The sequence below is a fragment of the Ochotona curzoniae genome, unplaced genomic scaffold, assembly GCF_017591425.1.
Source record: "Ochotona curzoniae isolate NIBS_2020 unplaced genomic scaffold, NIBS_Ocur_1.0 contig_2754, whole genome shotgun sequence".
Classification (NCBI taxonomy): Eukaryota; Metazoa; Chordata; class Mammalia; order Lagomorpha; family Ochotonidae; genus Ochotona; species Ochotona curzoniae.
In genome coordinates, this window is record NW_024465582.1 from 24,640,491 (window position 1) to 24,658,398 (window position 17,908).

The 17,908-nt window shown below is 40.7% G+C and overlaps 1 protein-coding gene across 2 annotated transcripts in view; it reads right to left on the minus strand.

The window, feature by feature from the left end:
• The window catches only part of ARL15 (ADP ribosylation factor like GTPase 15), a 399,440-nt gene that overhangs the window by 276,723 nt on the left and 104,809 nt on the right, over window positions 1–17,908 (minus strand). Inside the window, exon 1 of one of the 2 annotated variants that reach the window (XM_040977532.1) lies at window positions 13,733–13,756. The exons of the other annotated variant lie outside the window; for it this stretch is intronic. Coding sequence (XP_040833466.1) covers window positions 13,733–13,741 — 9 coding nt within the window. The 5' untranslated portion in view covers window positions 13,742–13,756. Of the gene's footprint in view, window positions 1–13,732; window positions 13,757–17,908 lie in introns of those variants that run through there. 2 annotated transcript variants of the gene reach the window in all.

A 17,908-nucleotide genomic window follows, 5' to 3' on the forward strand; every position in this document is an offset into this window, starting at 1 on the left:
GAGCCACCCCTAGCAGAAAACTTTCCTTTTGGAGGTGAAAAATCCTTTTGCTCTTTCAGACCCCAGAGGGACACGCACTGAGTTGTTCTCACAGAGGATGGGTCAGACCCTGTACCCGTGTGGGCTGCATGGAGCTGGCAGATGAAGGCTGTGGCCAGGGACTGTCCCAGGGCTGGGGCTCCTGGCCAATACATCACACTGCCTCGGGACGCTAAGTCTGTCTTTGCCTTACCCTTTGTATTTCTCAATCCACATTCCCTTTTGGGGTGAAATACTCCATTATTTCGGCTTTGTTCTGGGCTGTCTCCTGTCTCTGTCCCTATTAACTTGTGGCAACAAAAGAAACAAACAGAAGCAGGGGATTTCATGCTTAGCAGCTACAGACATTGGCCTCACGGCTTTGCAGAGAGGCAGACATCTGAGACTGAATGGAAGAGAGTGCCGCTGTACTGAAGCAGCCCGGGGCCCACGTGGCTCCCAGACCAGGCATTCAGCGGGCCTAGGACGAGAGGCTTAAAAAGTGAGGACCTGTACCTGACCAGGAGATTTAAAGAGCTCATTCAAGCTCCTCAGACTTTCCTAGCTATTCAGAATTTTCTGTCTACTCATGTATGAAACAGATCAGAGAAATAGCTTGTATATATATATATATATACATCTACCTACCTATATAGATATATATAACTAAAACACTCAAAAAAGCAGCTAAGTAGAAATGTAGTATGTCTTTCTTGCTTTTAAAATGTAATTCTTGTAATGGCTACATGGGAAATCTAATTTTAAATTTCATTTTGTTATCATAACTGAATTACCCAATAAAATCAGCCATGGAATGCCCAGGCATGACTGTTTATGGCTTTATGGACCATATTTATCAACATATCCAAAACAGAGCTTTACCCAGGTCACTTCTGACTATGGTTGATCTTTCTCCTAATGAGCCAAGAAATATAAATCCAGCTAAAGTCAAACAGAAATAAATACATTTTACATTAAACTTTTTATTATTATCTGAATACAACATTTCTAATAGAAAGTAGGGCACAAAAGGCAAACACTTAAAAACTCTTGTCCTTATATTTTACCAACTTGGGAAAAGTGAGGGCAGAGGGAGAGGCAAAAGGGAGTGCCTCCAAGGTAGCATTTCCATTGAATCAATGCATCACTTGGGAAGTCCCCAGGAAAGACCTCCCCACTCCTAATGGTTACTAATCTGGAGTTAGGGAGCTTTGTGACCAGCAAGAAGAAAATAACACAAATCAAACTAAAATAGTTTCTCTTACCCTTCCTGTCTGGAGAAATCTTTGTATTTTCTCCCACCCAACTGTCTTTTGTTCAGGCTCATATATTCTGTTGGTCTCCAATTCCAGTGACTTGCCCAGCTCTGTTTCTACCCTTTCCATGTTCTTCCCTGGCACTAAAGCCTATGCAGAAGACACACCGGCCCCTGGACAACTACTCTGCCTGCTGCCCTAATTGGTGCTGTCCACTCGGGTCTTGTCTTCAACTCTGCCTTCAAAATACTCTAAAGTACTCTTCTAAAACAAATCACACAAATTCCATGACTTCAGCTCTCCACAGGCCTCGGACAGACACTGTGATCCACTGATCCTCGAGATGTCTACATCCCCACGTTGGAGTGCCTAGGGTGGAGTCCCAGCCTTGCTTCTCATCGAATATCCTGCTACTGTGCACCCTGGGCAGTAACAGGGGGTGGCTCGTAGGTAGGTACCTGTCATCCACATGGGGGACTTGGGCTGAGCTCCAAGTTGGTGGTTTTGACCTGTTCCAGGTCCAGCTCCTCTAGGCATTTTGGGGAATGAATTAAAGGACAGAAGATTCTCTCGTTTTCTCTCTCACATCTTCCTTTTCTCCCTTGCTCCCTCTTCCCAAACACCCACCTTTGTCTATTTCAGATAAATAAAACTTAAAAAATACAAGCAAACTCTTTCCATGGCTACCTATAACTGTCAGGATAAAGTCTAACTTCCTTATCTAAGCAGACAAGGCTCTTTTACAACAATCTAGCTTTCCCTCTCACTTCTGGTCTCCAGTAGTCATTATGGAGATTATTTAAAATGTATGTAAAGCAGCTAAAACAAGATTTGACACATGAATTGTAAATGGCAATAATTCTTGTCACTATTTTCCCACCACCTGCACAGCACTCACACCCTTTGCGCAGACCTCTGTGTGGTTCTTTTTTTTTTTTTTTTCTCTGTGTGGTTCTGATCCGTGTTCTTTTCTCTCCATGCTATCAAATCTTCCTCTGGCTGGCTCCTAAACATCACTCAAAATTCAGCGCAAAGATCATTTCTTCCAGGAAGACTTCTGGGACCCTCGGTCTGACTTACATGGCTTTCTTCAAACTTCCTCAGCACTTTTTCTATTCCACTTTTGCATTCCACTTTTGCAACACTCAGCATTCCGCGGAATGAGGTTGGTTTACCGTCCATCTTCCCCTGCTAGAGTGCAGCACTTCCACAGAGACACTATTTGGACTCCACAGACAGACTCAGAGTACTTGACTTGTGTCTGCCAGCTGGTAGGACATGGCCACCATCAAGAACAAAGTCAGCTAAGACTGAAATCAAATCCTAGGGATCAGGACACAATACCTCACTAAGAGCTCCTATTTGAGCATCATCTCACAGGACTGCAAAGAAGGAAGCAGCAAATGGGGCACTGTACATCAAGCACTCAATAATCTACATGTATTATCACTGTCAACATTTATACTATCAGGGAAGGCACTCGGTGCCATGGTTAACGTTCCACTTGGAATGCCCCTCATCTCCTGTTTAAGTCCCAGCTCCGCTGCTGATTCCAGCATCCTGCTAATGTGCACCCTGGGAGGCAGCAGGCAAGGGCTCAAGTACTTGGGTCCCTGACCCCCACATTGGGGACACAGACTGAGTTCTGGGCTTCCGACTTCAACTTAGCTCAGCCTGGGACATTTGCAGCCATTTGTGGAGTAGACCCCTACATGGAAGAACTCTGTTTCTGCTGTTCAATTAAATAAAAACCATACTTTAGAGACTTCTATTGTACAATTTTTTTCACTTAAAACAATGCTTTAAAAAAAGAGTGCTTAAAAACTTGAAAAAAAAAACCTTAAAAAGCAGGTTTCTGCAAAGAAAACTGATTTTTGTGACTACTAATCAGGATTCCTCTATTAAACTGCTCTATCATTTATCTGGTCAAAAACTTCATATAATCTGTCGGGGGGTGGGAGTTTGTGGGGGAATCCCAGCCTATACGAAATTGTACCACATAATTCAGAATTCAAAATAAAAATAAATTAAAAAAATTTTTTTAAAAAGTAATATAATAACACCAAATAACAATCATGACTAATAACACACAGGCAGTCAGTCCTTTTGGTTTCATATAACAAAAACAATTAAAAGAGATAATAACATGATGTAAAGGAAGATAATTATTGGACTTTTTTCTTCCCTTGAGAGGGGAAAACCCTTTTAAAAAAGCAACAGCTTTTACATATTACTGGCTGATACTAACAGATAAATCAATTCTCTTCTAATATCAATCTTCAGACAGACCCAGACAGAAGCAAAATATCCGTGATCCTTGTGCAGCCTCAAATCACACTGCTCTAACTGCTGACAAGGACAAATGTTTACTAAGGTCTAGCGCTGAGGAGCCAGTGCAGGGAGCGAGATGTTATCTCGCCTCACACATCAACACACGTGCCAGACAGATTCTGATTGCAAAGTCTGTTATTGGTGACGAGAGAGGCAGGCAGGGCACAGCTGGATATTTCAGATCCACAGCTGAGCTGGCAGCCGTGCTAGTTCCAGTCATCTTCCCACTTTAAAAGCTGGAATTAATCTGAGAGTTATTTAAAGGTGTGTTTCATTAAAGAGGCACCTTCCAACTACTGTCAAACTTGGCGAGCAAAAACTGAGCCCGCAGATTAGTAATGGCAGATTTACTGAGGGTCGTCAATAAGGCACAAACTGATTTCTTTCAGCACCCACAAATCACTTATCAAAATGAAATAGCAACTGAAATAACCCTCTGTTCCTTAAAAAGATTAGAAGTAGCATGTGGACTTAATTTACGTGTTTAGCATTTGCTTTGTTTTATTCCAGAAAATTTATACAGGCACAAATGTCTTAAATTATGTGCTTTGAATTTACAACCTGTCTTATATACATAGTACAAGTACCATGGACTAGATTGATAAAGATATTAAGAGGACTCCATGGATATGAAACATTCAACCCAGGTATCAGTGTGGTGACATCTGAGTATCAGCAACTCCTTGCTGTTGTTAAATAAAGCACCCGACCCTCAAAGGAGTTTTCAAGCTAATAGGAAAATATGACACTTGAGTATCTCAAGCGTATTTTTTAAAGGCGTCCTCCTTCTCTTGTGTCAGACAGGACTCTGATTGCAAACCACAGGGAAGGGATCTGTTGCAGATTATTGATAACTCACAGAACTGATGAGAATGCTGAAGAACCACAAGAATGAAGACAGCCCAAGGTGACGTAACTACAACCCCTTTTAGTTCAGGAATCACCACTTAGACTATTTGCCACCCAGAACCAAACTTCACTGCTACCTTGAGCATAATCTCAGACAGTTCCAGCTCAGTGCAACGGAACACCGAGCTGCACTGCCAGACTGGCCAAACCTGGCTTGGCTGCACAGAGGCCCTGGCTGCCAGGCAGCTGGAACCAAGCTAGTTGCTTCAGCAGTTACTTTCAGTAACAGAAGGAAGGAGTTCTAATTCCAGGTTCTTTGGGGATTGCCCCCAACAGCAGAGCACCCATTTGCAGGATGGCAAAAAAAAAAAAAAAAAAAAAAAAAAGGAAGTATCCACCATACATCTTGTGCTGTGGACTAACAGACAGTAGATAGACCTTATCTAATGAATAACTTAAGGACAAAAAATTGAATAGCAAGTGTTCATCGTCTAACTTCAAAGATCTTTTCTGCTAGAATCTTGAGACTGTCCAAGAACCTGAACCCAAGCAAAGGGCAGGAAAAAGCCAGTAGAAGAAAATTTGCCCTTGTCTGTCTTGAGCAAATATGGTTTGCTCTATGCTCACTTGTGCATTGTTGCTTAATATTTGGTTTTCCTACACTACTGCATGTGGTCCTTGCACCCTTTCATACTTTTTTTAAAAAAAGATTTTATTTTTATTGCAAAGTCAGATATACAGAGGAGCAGAGACAGAGAGGAAGATATTCTGTCCATTTGTTCACTCCCCAAGCAGCCGCCATGGTTGGAGTTAACCTAATCTGAAGCCAGAAGCCAGGAGCCTCCTCCAGGTCTTTCACTCGGGTGCAGGGTACCAAGGCTTGGGGCCATCCTCAACTGCTTCTCCAGGCCCCAAGCAGGGAGCTGGATGGGAAGCCAGGCTACTGGGATTAGAACCTGTGCCCATTTAGGATCCCGGTGCATGCAAGGAAAGGACTTTAGCTGCTAGACCACTTTTAGTAATAAATTTCTACGTGGAAGAAGAAGTAGGCTGGCTGTGTAGCTATAGGAAGCAGGTGTCTGAGAACGCTTACGTTCTTACTTGCAGATTCTTGCTTTCCTTTCCACTTTAGTGGAAAAACACTTCCTGGCATAGGCAGCACCTTGTTGCTGTTCACTGAAAGCAAAAACCATTTGGCAGGGCAGGTCATTGTTTGTCACTACAAACATAGACATAAAGTCCCTAAAGATGTATAAGTGGGATTTTTTTTAAAGATGTATTTATTTCTTTCTTACAAAGTCAGATATACAGAGAGGAGGAGAGACAGGAAAATCTTCCATCTGATGATTCACTCCCCAAGTGACCTGCAACGGCTGGAGCTGCGCCGATCTGAAGCCAGGTGCCAGGAGCTATTCTGGGTCTCCCATGCGTGTACAGGATCCCAAGGCTTTGGGCCATCTTCGAATGCTTTCCCAGGCCACAGGCAGGGAGCTGGATGGGAAGTGGAGCTGCCGGGTTTAGAACCTGCGCCCATATGGGATCCCGGCGCGTTCAAGGCGAGGACTTTAGCCACTAGACCACGCCGCCGGGCCCAAGTGGTATTTTTTTACATAAAGCCATTCTGGTTTTCAGTATGTTTGTCTAAGCAATACATACTCCATGAAGTCTCCCTTTTCTAATTCGCAAGGCACACCACCATAGTGAAGCAAACACAAACAACCAAAACCAAGAATTAGCTCATCTGAAACATACCAAGAAAGAATACAATCTTAGCTATAATTTGCACACATACATACTTACATACATACATCGGGAGCATGCTCCTAAACTAACACATTCAGCTTTTCCAAAACAATAAAACCAAGACTTGCAGTCAATTGTCAGGTTAAAGGAAAAAAAAAAAAGTAGGAGAATGAGAATCAAAATTTAAAAACTAGATACAGGAATATTTGTATACTTTTTTAGACATTATACCTCATTTACTTGGTGACCCTGTAGAAATAATTTATGCTATTCAGTGTAACCAATTATGACTCTGTCTTTGCAAACACTCCACAGCTCCCCCACAGCTTTTCTTCCCCTCTATGTGGGAGTGGGCATACACATGAGTTTGACTCTAGCACTTAAATTGATTTTATAATTACAGTTATATTGGATGCAAAAGTCCTTCGGGGATACGGCTCATGGACAGATTACAGTGTTTGCCAGAGAGGAAATACCCATCACCCAAAGAGGACAGAAGGCAAGTCTTTAAGAGGTGCAGCAGCCACCCAGGAAAATAAGACATCATTCCCAACATGCAAGAATCCTCTGCTATGCAGAAATCTGAAACAAATTATTTTAGTCTTAACAAATTCTTCATATAGGAATACTTCACTATTACATAATCTGGAGGCAGAAGAGTAGGGTGGCAAATCTAAAAATGCCCTCAATTTTCTGTTGACTGGCTTCTTGTCCTTTTTAAATACGTATTTTTAAAGATTTATTTATTTATTTATTTGAAATGCAGCAAGGCAGGAAGAGACCTTCCACCCACTTGTTCACACCCCACATGAACACAACAGCTGCAGCTGAGTTGCCATAAAGCCAGTAGCTTCTTCCAGGCCTCCTACAAGGGGCCCAAGCATGTGGGGACATCCTCTGCTGCCTTCTCAGCATATTAACAGGGAGATTCAGTGGGGGTGGAGTAGCTGGGACCCATCTGGGTGGCAGTGGCTTAATCCACTATGCCATAACACTGGTACCCTTCGTTTTTCCTAACCAATAGAACTTACTGAAAAAAATACAGCACAAAAGCCACAGCTGTCTCTAAATCTATTTAGATTTCTTAGAAGTTGCGAATTTCTTTCCCTTCAAAGGAGTATAAATGATGGGTTATTTTAAAATTTGACACCTTTAGAAAGTATCTATTCCACAATATTAAATCGGGTATTACTTCTTACATGTTCCGCAAAATCATTACCAGCCAGCTGAACCTCAAATTTCTACTGAATCTCAACTTGAGCACTCTCAACCACCTTGTCACTAAAAATTCCAGTATTGCAGGGTGGGTATGGAGGAGGGAGGAAGGAGGAGGTGGGCGCACTGCAACTGTGATACAGTGTCTTAAACTGCCACATGTGACCCTGAGTAAGAGCTCCACTGCTCCCGTCTCTAGGAGGCAGCAGGTGACGGCCTAAGTAGTTGGGTCCCTGGCACCCACGTGGGAGATCCAGACTGAGCTCCTGCCTTGAGCCTGGCTCAGACCCAAACATGAAGATAGTTGGGGATTAGATAAACCGATTAAGATTATTACGCCATCATTCTGCCTTACAAATAAGTAAATAAATCACTGTTTTTACAAAACCAAAGAGCACTCTTCAATTTAACCCAATTCTTCCCAATTCCATACCCTTCAACTGTCTGGCCATAAAATGCATATTTGATTAACATATCCAGTTAACCTTCTGACGCTTCTGTCTAACCAAGGAGAGTGTTTCAACAGGCAGAATAGTATCTGAATCTGTGGCTAGCAACCCCATTACTAATTAAACACAGAAAGGTGGCCATGAACAATGAAGAACTTCAGCAGTCAAAGATAATCTTCCACAGGACAATGTGCAAAGGACAAAAATGCAAAGCGTACACTGGGGGAAGGGATGCTGCTAAGGACATAACCTAGCAATAATCTATTGTTTGTTTTTGTTTTGTTTTAAAGATTTACTTTTATTGCAAAGTCAGATATACAAAGAAGAGGACAGATAGAGAGAAATATCTTCCATCTGATGATTCACTCCCCAAGTGACCGCAACGGCCGGTGCTGTGTCAATCTGAAGCCAGGAGCCAGGAGCTCTCCCAGGTCTCCCACCTGGGTGCAGGGTCCCAAGGCTTTGGGCCATCCTTGACTGCTTTCCCAGGCCACAAGCAGGGAACTGGATGGGAAGTGGGGTTGTTGGGATTAGAACTGGTGCTGATATGGGATCCTGGAGTGTTCAAGGTCAGGACTTAAGCTGTTAGGCCACGGCGCCAGGCCCTACAGTGAGTTTTAATAGACTTTAAGTGAGGTGGCTATCCAACACCATGTGCTGGGGACCTTACTGATGGGCACCTATGCCCTCGAGCTTAGCTACATTGAGCAAAATTGAGGCACCAGAGCTGTCTACCTGTATGGCCAATGAGAGCAGGCAGCTGCCCTAGAGCAGGATCCTGGCTCTTCTCAAGCAAGTCCCTCCTTCCAGCCTTCCTGGACTCCAGGTTCCTATACAAGTGCCCTCTCTTTCTACTGTTGGAACAGGGATGGCTTCCTCAAATGCTTCCCACGCCTTTGCAAATAGCAGCCCCTCTGGTCACCAATTTGAACACGACCTCTGTTTCCTGACAGCCCTTGATAGCGCCTTCCTAGTGACTTAAATGAAAAAAAAAAAAAAAGACATCAGGGAAGATGCATACATATTTGGCTCTGACAATTAAGGTCAGGGTCAGGGGAGCAGCATAGCAAGGAAATTTTTAATTTAGCTTTAAAAACATTCGTGATGACTATTATTAGACATCCACATGAAAATCTCAGAGCACAGATGGGTAATTCAGACTTGGCATTGAAAAAGTAGTCAGAATTGAAGATAAAATCTGAAGCTCACAGGACAGGATCACTTAGCATTTAGATACAAAGAATGTGAGTCTTTTGGTAATACTGTACGGAAAAGACTGCTCTGTTAGCAAACTAATGTTCTTAATTACTAGAGATAGAAATATAAACACTGTTATCTTCTATACGTAAGTAGAAGACTAGCATATGCAGTGTGGGAGGCCTAGAAGGAAAAAGAGAGAAAGCAGTAAGAATATATTTGAAGATGTGATGACTGAAAATTTCACAAATTTGGTAAACATGCAAAAGTTCAATGAACTCCAAGTACAACACACTGAAGATTCGCAGACCTACACTGCAATCAAACTTTCAAAGACAAAGAAATCATGATGAAACTACCGAGACAAAACTCCACAAACCAGGGTTCATCTCTGTGAGTCTCAGCAGACTCTTCATCAAAAACACTGGAGGCCAGAATGAAAGCCCCAACAAATCCCTACGCAGAAAAAGGAAAACACAGTCACCCAAGATTCCTACGTCCTATGAAGCTCTCCTTCACACCTGAGGGAGAAATCAAGACCTTCAGATGTATAAAAGCAAGAGAGCTCAAGACCACTAGAGAACAGAACTTGAGGACAAAATGGAGGACTACAATAGATGGTGACTCAAAGCCATATGAGGAAATAAATACTTCAATAAAGTTAAATGCAATATCAGTGATAAAAGCTAGTGCTATGGTTTATAATTTCATTTTTTGTTTTCTGTAACACATAATATTGTTTTTTAAAAAGCTATTCTAAAAGTAATCATTATTGCAACTAGGTTGTAACAGCATTTTGTTCTCTACAGAACTGAGAAGACTAATGTATTTAAAAGGACTATGAATGCATTGTTTAGGGTCCCATGAGGCAGAAAGGCTTAATTATGTAACATCAACAATCAAAAGAAAGAGGAATGGAACTATAAACAAATGGAGTTTTTGTACTGAAGAAGGTATGAAATCAAATTAGAGTATTAGAACCTTAGGATGATATATGTAATTCCCACAGTAACCACAAAGAAAATAACTATATAATATACACAAAAGCAAATACCAAAGTAATTTAAACATTTCAGTGCAATTAAACACAAAAAGGGGCAGCAATGGGAAAAAAGAGACAAAAAGACTGTAAAGGATATGGAAAGGGTATAGCAAATAACAGAAACAAACTCTCCTTATCTGAGAAGATCACAATCAATTACACCCAGCCATTAAAAGAAAGAGAGTTCAGAATGGATAAAAATGGATGAACCAACTACAAGCTCTACAAGAGACTCACAGAATCTCAAGAGACCTATTATAAGCAAACACCAACAAGGCTACAAATACAGGCACCAAGTTGTTAACACGCCAGGTTCCCAAGTCACTGTCCGTTGGTTACACTGGAAAGTTAACATTTTGGTAACTACAGAGGTAGGAAAGTTAGTATGCACTTCAAAGGCAGATTACAAGAGTATAAACTGACCAGCACCAGGTCTGATATACTAGTGAAGGATCTAATCTGCTCCAATCCCATCAATTCAGTTTCATTACATTAACAACCTCAGCTGGCATCATGGACTATGAGAAACTAAGATACATCAAAGAAGAAAAACCCTTTTCTAGGGAAGTATATACATAGGAAGAACAAAGAGAGATGGAAAAGAAAAAAGGGAGGGAAGGAAATGAATGAATAAGTAAATCCTGGGTCTGACAGCCCTCCATGGCACAGACTACCATTTACCTTGCTTTTTACAAAACCCATCACAAAGATTCCCTCTTGTCTAACCCCCTCCCTTTAACCTATTTGTCACACAGTAACCAGAGCAATCCCGTTAGGACGCATCAGGTCACATCTCTTCAATCAGAACTCTCCAGATTCTCCCAATTAATTCAGCATTAAAAAAAAAAATCAAAACTTATGATCATCTCCCATAACCAGGAAGATGAAATGCTATAACACAATGGCCAAGAAGAATCAGAAAAGGTCTTGCTAGGTTTTTCAACCCAAACTGTTAATATTAGGTCATACTCTGTTGTCTAATCATGTTTCTACATGCCTGAACCTGCTTCACCAAATCTAAGCATAAAACAGACTTTTGGAGTCTTTGTTCTGAACACGTCCATGTCACATACAACCGAAACTAAATAAATGTGCCATGTTTTCCTTTTGTTAATCTGTCTTCAGTTAAAAGGGTGTTGGCAGTGACCCTGAGGGTGGGTGAGAAAAGGTAACACACCCTTCCACCCTTACACTTCCTATGACAACATCTATTGTTATGTTCTCCTAGCAAGTTGGCCTCCCTGAAGTTCATGGACCAAGTGAAGCAATCCTACCTCAGGGGCCTTCAGACTTGCTGTTCCCTTGACCTGAAAATATCTCTACCCCTCTTATATCAACATGATTCATGGGCCACTCTTTTTGTTTGGATCTCATTTTATTTTTCACTAATATCACCTGTTTCATGAGAGCTGTCCCAATGACACTTCCAAAAGTCACATTCCTCTCCCAACATTCCCTGTCCCCATTACACCCCTCACGCTCTTCCACAGCACGCACTGTCTTCTCACCCTCTCAGCTGCTTATCCGTCTGTTTATCGTTTGTCCTCACAAAAATGATAGCCGTTGACTGTCGCGTGTCCAGCAGCCACCAGAACATGCCTGACACAAAGTATACACCCGATAAATGAACTACATTTAAACTTAGAAAATAAAAAACTTATTAAAGGTTTTTCATGGATTCTTCATCAACATAATGAATTGTCTGCAGTATATCTAGCCTTTTATCAAAGATTGTTCTTGATGGAATTCTATATTCTAGCCCTCTTTTCTCTTTAACAGAAGGAATATCAATCCCTTCAATCACATTCGATTGGATTTACATATATCATACTCTTCTGACTTCTATCAAGTTTTTTCTTCCTCTAGAATTTTAACAGAGAAGTCACACTTGTAACAAAAAGAAGGAGGCCTGGAAAGACTGCTAAGTTTTTCAACCTCACTAGTACAAGAGGAGAAACCAACCAATGTGATGGGAGAAAAATCAGAAATTACTGTATCATAGAACTCAAATATCAGCATTTTAAGAGTAAAGAAGAGACTCAGTATGGTGGCTCAGTGCCTAGATCCTTGCCTTGCATGTGCTCAGATCCCATATGGGCACCAATTTGTGTCCCAGATGCTCCACTTCCCATCCAGTTCCCTGCTTGTGGCCTAGGAAAGCAGTCGAGGATGGCCCCAAGCCTTGGGATCCTGCACCCGCGTGGGAGACCTGGAAGAAGCTCTTGGCTCCTGGCTTCGGATTGGCTCAGCTCCAATTGTTGCTGCCACTTGGGGAGTAAACCCAGTGAATGGAAGATCTTTCCCTCTGTTTCTCTTCTCTGTATATCTGCCTTTCCAATAAAAAATAAATAAATTTTTTTAAAATCTTAAAAATAACTAAAAAAAAAGAAAGTAAAGAGGTAGCCATCCACTATGAATGCATGAGAGTAGTAAACTGGATCAGAGCACACAGACAATCAGCACATCTGAGGATATGAAAGATTTGGGAACCTCAATAAGCACACTCTTAATGCAGACGCACCAAATGAAGCCAGGGTATATGTTCAAGTCAAATGACACTTTTTCCATTTGACATGCTTTAGGACACTGAAATCCATCCTATGACTTCAATTATATTGATGATTTCCAAATCCCATGTGTGGCTTAAATTATTCCCTGGAGAACCAGGGTTTTCCAATTTCCTGTCGGACATCCACATCTCTATGCCCTCTAGATAGTTAAAATAACGTAAGCTCAAATTCATTGTCAAACATGCCATTCTCAATAAACACTTGGTCTTCCTTCTTATCTTTTAGTAGATGGCATCATTTTAGTAGATGGCATCAGCATCAAATCCAATCTAGATTTCCACAAAGCTAGAAACCTCTTATCCTCCTCAATCTTTTCACAAAGTCCATCATTCACACAGGTCTCCCTGCTGTGTTCATTCTATCTCTCAGGCATTTCTTTAGGACACATACTCTAATCCATTACTACTGTCTGGCAATAAAGTTTTCATCATGTTTTGCTAGCGCTGTAGCAAACATAAGAACTGTACCCAGCACATTAATAGATTTTTTTTTGATCCAATGGATTACCTTATATGGCTCTATTTGTTCTCAATTTGTTTATAAAATTATTTTATATGTCAAGAGGCCTCAATCTGGAGTTGGGATATCATGGATAATAACCACAGATCACCGATGAGAAAGTTTCCTTAGGTTTCGGCTTCACCTGGGAAACTGATAGCAATCTCTTTAGAACCTTTATTGCTGCACAACAGAATTACTCCCACAGCTTCTTCACTATCAAACTTCCTCTACAGAACTTTATCTTAAAACTAACTCCAGGGAAAGGACTTGAACATTTCCAAGGGACACAAAATTCACAGGATAAGTTATTAGCTGTTCTTGCTGAGACACTGCTCTTGAATAAGAGATAAGTTATTATTGGGAGAGCACAGGCAAGGATAACAATGATGCAAGCCTAAGACTCATGCTCCTCTTCACCCCTTCATTTTTATGGAACCCAGCAATGTAGTCTTGACCTTGATAACCTCCAAAGACCCTGGCCAGGAGAAGACAGAAAAGGTCTCAAAAGAATTTTGGCACTAAACATTTTTGAATCAAGTTAGAGAAAGTTATGAAACTCACAGTTGTCATACTTGACTTGGGTCCAGAAACACAATTCAAATGAAGCATGTAGTCTAAATGGTTGATGGCTTTCAGCTGGATGTACTTTCCAGTCACCTAAAATGAAAAATCTAATCTCACACTAATAAAAATCTTCAACCTGGGCAAAAATTGGGGGAAAAAATTTTAGAAATATATACCTTGGTGGTAAAGTGAGGTGAAGAGGGAGTGACAGAGGAGTTACAACAACTTTACATAGTTTGATATCTTTAAACACTGATATTTATAGAGTACAAATTGTCTGGAAGGCCGAAACTTGGAAAGAATCAAGTTCAACATAGCTGATGCATCATACACACAAAATGAATCATCTTTGATCTAACACACACACCACAGGAGAGTTCTACCTTTAAGCCATGCAAACCTCTTAAGACGACCTCAATTCATGCTAGTTGGACTCCCAAGGGCCTCACCTGCCTAGGAAGACATTTCAGCAAGAGCAGAGTGACTCAAACTCTTCCTACTAGTAGATAGAAAGGTTATGGGCACATCTCTGGAGATGTTTGGGATGTTTGTTTATTCAGACAGTAAATTCAAATTCCTGTAACAGGGACTATCATCTTCACTTTTCAAAGGCCTGGGTATCTACTCATCCCCACTTGAGGCCATACTACACTTATACTCAGAGTACATCATTCTCGATGCAAGTGGACTACTACTTAATACCTTACATTAGAGACAAAATACGCAGTGTATCTTTCTTCCCCTCCTTTCATGTTTGCCTTGACTCTAAACCATTCTTTATTCAACTCTGGGTGATCATGCCTGGCAAACAATACGTTGTGAAATGTGTAAATCAATGAATGAACTTACTCACGGCTTGTCTCAAGAAAACTGAATAGATCATTAAAATTGGCCTAGAAACAAAATTAGATTAATGGAAAATATGAAAGATTCAGCCTCATTTTTTGAGGTAGACTCTTTTAAATTAACTACATGCTAATCAGTAATTCACTAGAGTATTTCAAAAAGATCTGAAAAATATAGTCTTTGTCTTAGGTTTTAAAAAAATCTCGTAAGAATAAGGATGCTTTAGAGTTCATCATAAAATATATTTTAAAGAGAAACAAAAATTTAAATGAGACACATGAATTTACATACTGACTGCTCCTTGAGAATAAAAATGAAAACAATCAATTGTCTGAATCTGTGCCTACTATATATATTCCATTTATATAAGGGGGAAAAAATAAAGCTGCTTGAAAGTTTTAGAACCTTGACTCTTGAAGCAGAGCTGTACTTTTCTTGCAACTCTCCCCTCTTAGTCAGTGTGCGCCTCTCAAAAACCAAGATAAATGCAGTCAGCAGATACCAGAGTGGCAATGCTCAAGATGGTTCACTGTCAACAACAAAGAAATTAAAATCTTAGACAATCAAGAATGAAAGTATGGGAATAAAATAAAACCAATCTTGATTTGTTTTTCGTTCTTTATTCATTAGGAATCATGAAAACAATAAGAATTTCTAAAGTTTTAAAAGTTGTATTTATCTATTTGAAAGGCAGAAAAAGAGAGCATTATCTTCTATCTATTTGTTTATTCTCCAGTTGCTCATTTTAGCAGATGCTCGGCCAAGCCAAAGCCAGGAGCCCAGAGCCGCTGCCATGTCTCCCAGGCGGATGTCAGGGACCTAAATATGAGTCATCAGCTGTTGCCTCCTCCCTGCACCAAATGCCCTCTCCTATTTTCACTTTTTATTCAAAAGATAGCAGGGGGAGGGAGGAGTATTGTGGTGCAAAGGGAAAACTGCCATCGTAATATCAGCACCTCATATAAGTGTTGGTTCAAGTCCCAGCTGTTCCACTTTCAATTCTACTCCCTGCTAATGCACTTGAAAAAGTAGAAGACACGTGCTTGGGACCCTGCAGCCTCATGGGAGACCTGGATGAAACTCTTGGCTTCAGCCTGGCCCCTTGGCTGTGGCAGTCATCTAGGGAGTGAACCTCTTTGTAACTACGTCTTGGTTCACTTCCCAAATGCTGCTCACAGCCAGGGCTGGGCCAGGACAAATTTAGGAATCTGGACCCCAATCCAGATCTCCCAAATGCATGGAAAGGAATCAAGTACTCACACTACCACCACAGCTTCCCCAAGTATGTATTAACAGCGAGATCTGAGATTCAAATCCAAGTACTCTGATACAAGCTCTGCATACACCAGGTGGTGTCTTAAGTATCATCCCAAACATCACATCTGCCCTATAATGAAACTTTAAGAGGCTAAAAACATTGTGATGCTATGGAGACTAGCATACAGAGAAGAGAAGATACACTGCAGTATGCATCTCTACTCCTTAACAAAAGATGCACTCCCAATGAAACTTTAAATAGATCATGACAATAGGGTAGTAGACTTTCTATCATTATCTATACCAACAATATCAGGATACACTTAAGTAGCAGAAGCACAGATTTAGGACTGCTGTTGAAGGACTATACTATTGGAATAAAACAGGGGGAAATCAATGGGAGGGGAGAATGAGGAGGTGGAGGGAAAATCCCTGAGACTGTGGAACTATTCATAAAAAACTAAAAACTTTAAAGCTAAAAAACCAAAACATTGTAACAGTTTAAATAGCTACAAAAACAATGGGAGGCCATATATAACTTCTGCTATTTCCATTAATCTGACAATTGGCCCGATATCCAAGATTTTAGGAGACTTTGTTATCTTTAGTCCAGATACAAAAACACTTACTAGGATGTTTTTTTTTTTTTTGATGTCTAAAGCAATACTTATAATGACTAACATGATCAATCAGAAAGACAGAAAGGTACATTCTTCAATATCTCAACCTCTTGGAGAGGATCAGTCTCGATTCTTCAACTTGTCTATGCATATACACCTATTTCTTTCTTTAAACAAACACCTCATTATTATTTTAATTTGTCACAGGCAGATCTTCTGTATTATAATACCAAGTTTGACCTCACTTTTCTTAATGTCTTAGAATGTCACTATTTGACAATCTCCAATATTTTATTTGAGATAAATGCAGGCTACAGCTCCACCTGCCCTTTGGAAGCCAGGAGCTCACAGCCCTCAGAGAGACTTGTGGAGTTGAATCCCGGTTCCCTGTCACTGGGTGAGCCACCTTTGCCAGTAACAAAAGCTCATTGAGTTTCATCTCATCTCAGTAACAGGGCTAATAATATAGTTGCTGACATGATTAAATCCACTACAATGCAACACACCTTAGCAAACGCCAAGGACCAGCGCCAATGGTTATGATTACCATTCTGATACTACTTTAAGCTTACGTTATGAAATCGTTGAAGATAATTCCTGAAGATAGAACAGAAAACACAAACTGTTGTAATTGTTATCCAAAATTTTGCTATTTATAAATGTGATACTATTTCCTCAACATACTTGAGTCAAGTATTAAAACACGAAACAGTGACTAAACAGGAACAGTGAGACACACCAAGTTCCACGTTATGAAGGATATTAGTATAATCAACTGGTGTAGGGTTCTTAACAGAAATGTCAACATACAGTAATGCCAGCATTATTTATTACTGATAAAAGCTTCCTTTGAAAAAGGTAAAAAAAGGAAATAAAAAATCACTAGCCATATTTTCATTCGTATGAATTTTACAAAAGGATGAAAACTTGAAGTACAAAAAACACGCCAGTGAACACACACGGACTCCCTGGCAGCGCAGTCACCTGTCCCAATGCCCGTGGAAACAGACATACTCATTTGCAGCTCTGCATGACTTGTAAGAGTTGTTCTTCCTTTAATATTGGTGATGTGATTTGTTTTTCTGTCTTGTTTTCTATTTTTTACTTAAAACAGATTAGACTGAAGAGTAGTGGCAGAGTCCAGATTGTTTGAACATTTTTCAGCAGCAAGAACAAAAGGTTATAGTTTTTTGAGGCCAAGTCCAATATCCCACCAGGGAGAAGCACGGAGCACTGAAACCATGAAGCAACCGTGAAGCTACCTCCTGCTAATTTATTCAAAAAAAGCTTTTTTTTTTAATGATTTTTAAAGGCAGATTTTTACAGAGACAGAAGCCAGACAGTTTTCCTCTGCTGGTTCACTCTCCACATGGCCGGGCTGATCCAAAGCCAGAAGCCTAGAGCTTCTTCCTGGTCTCCCACGTGGGTGCGGGAGCCCAAGGACCAGGGC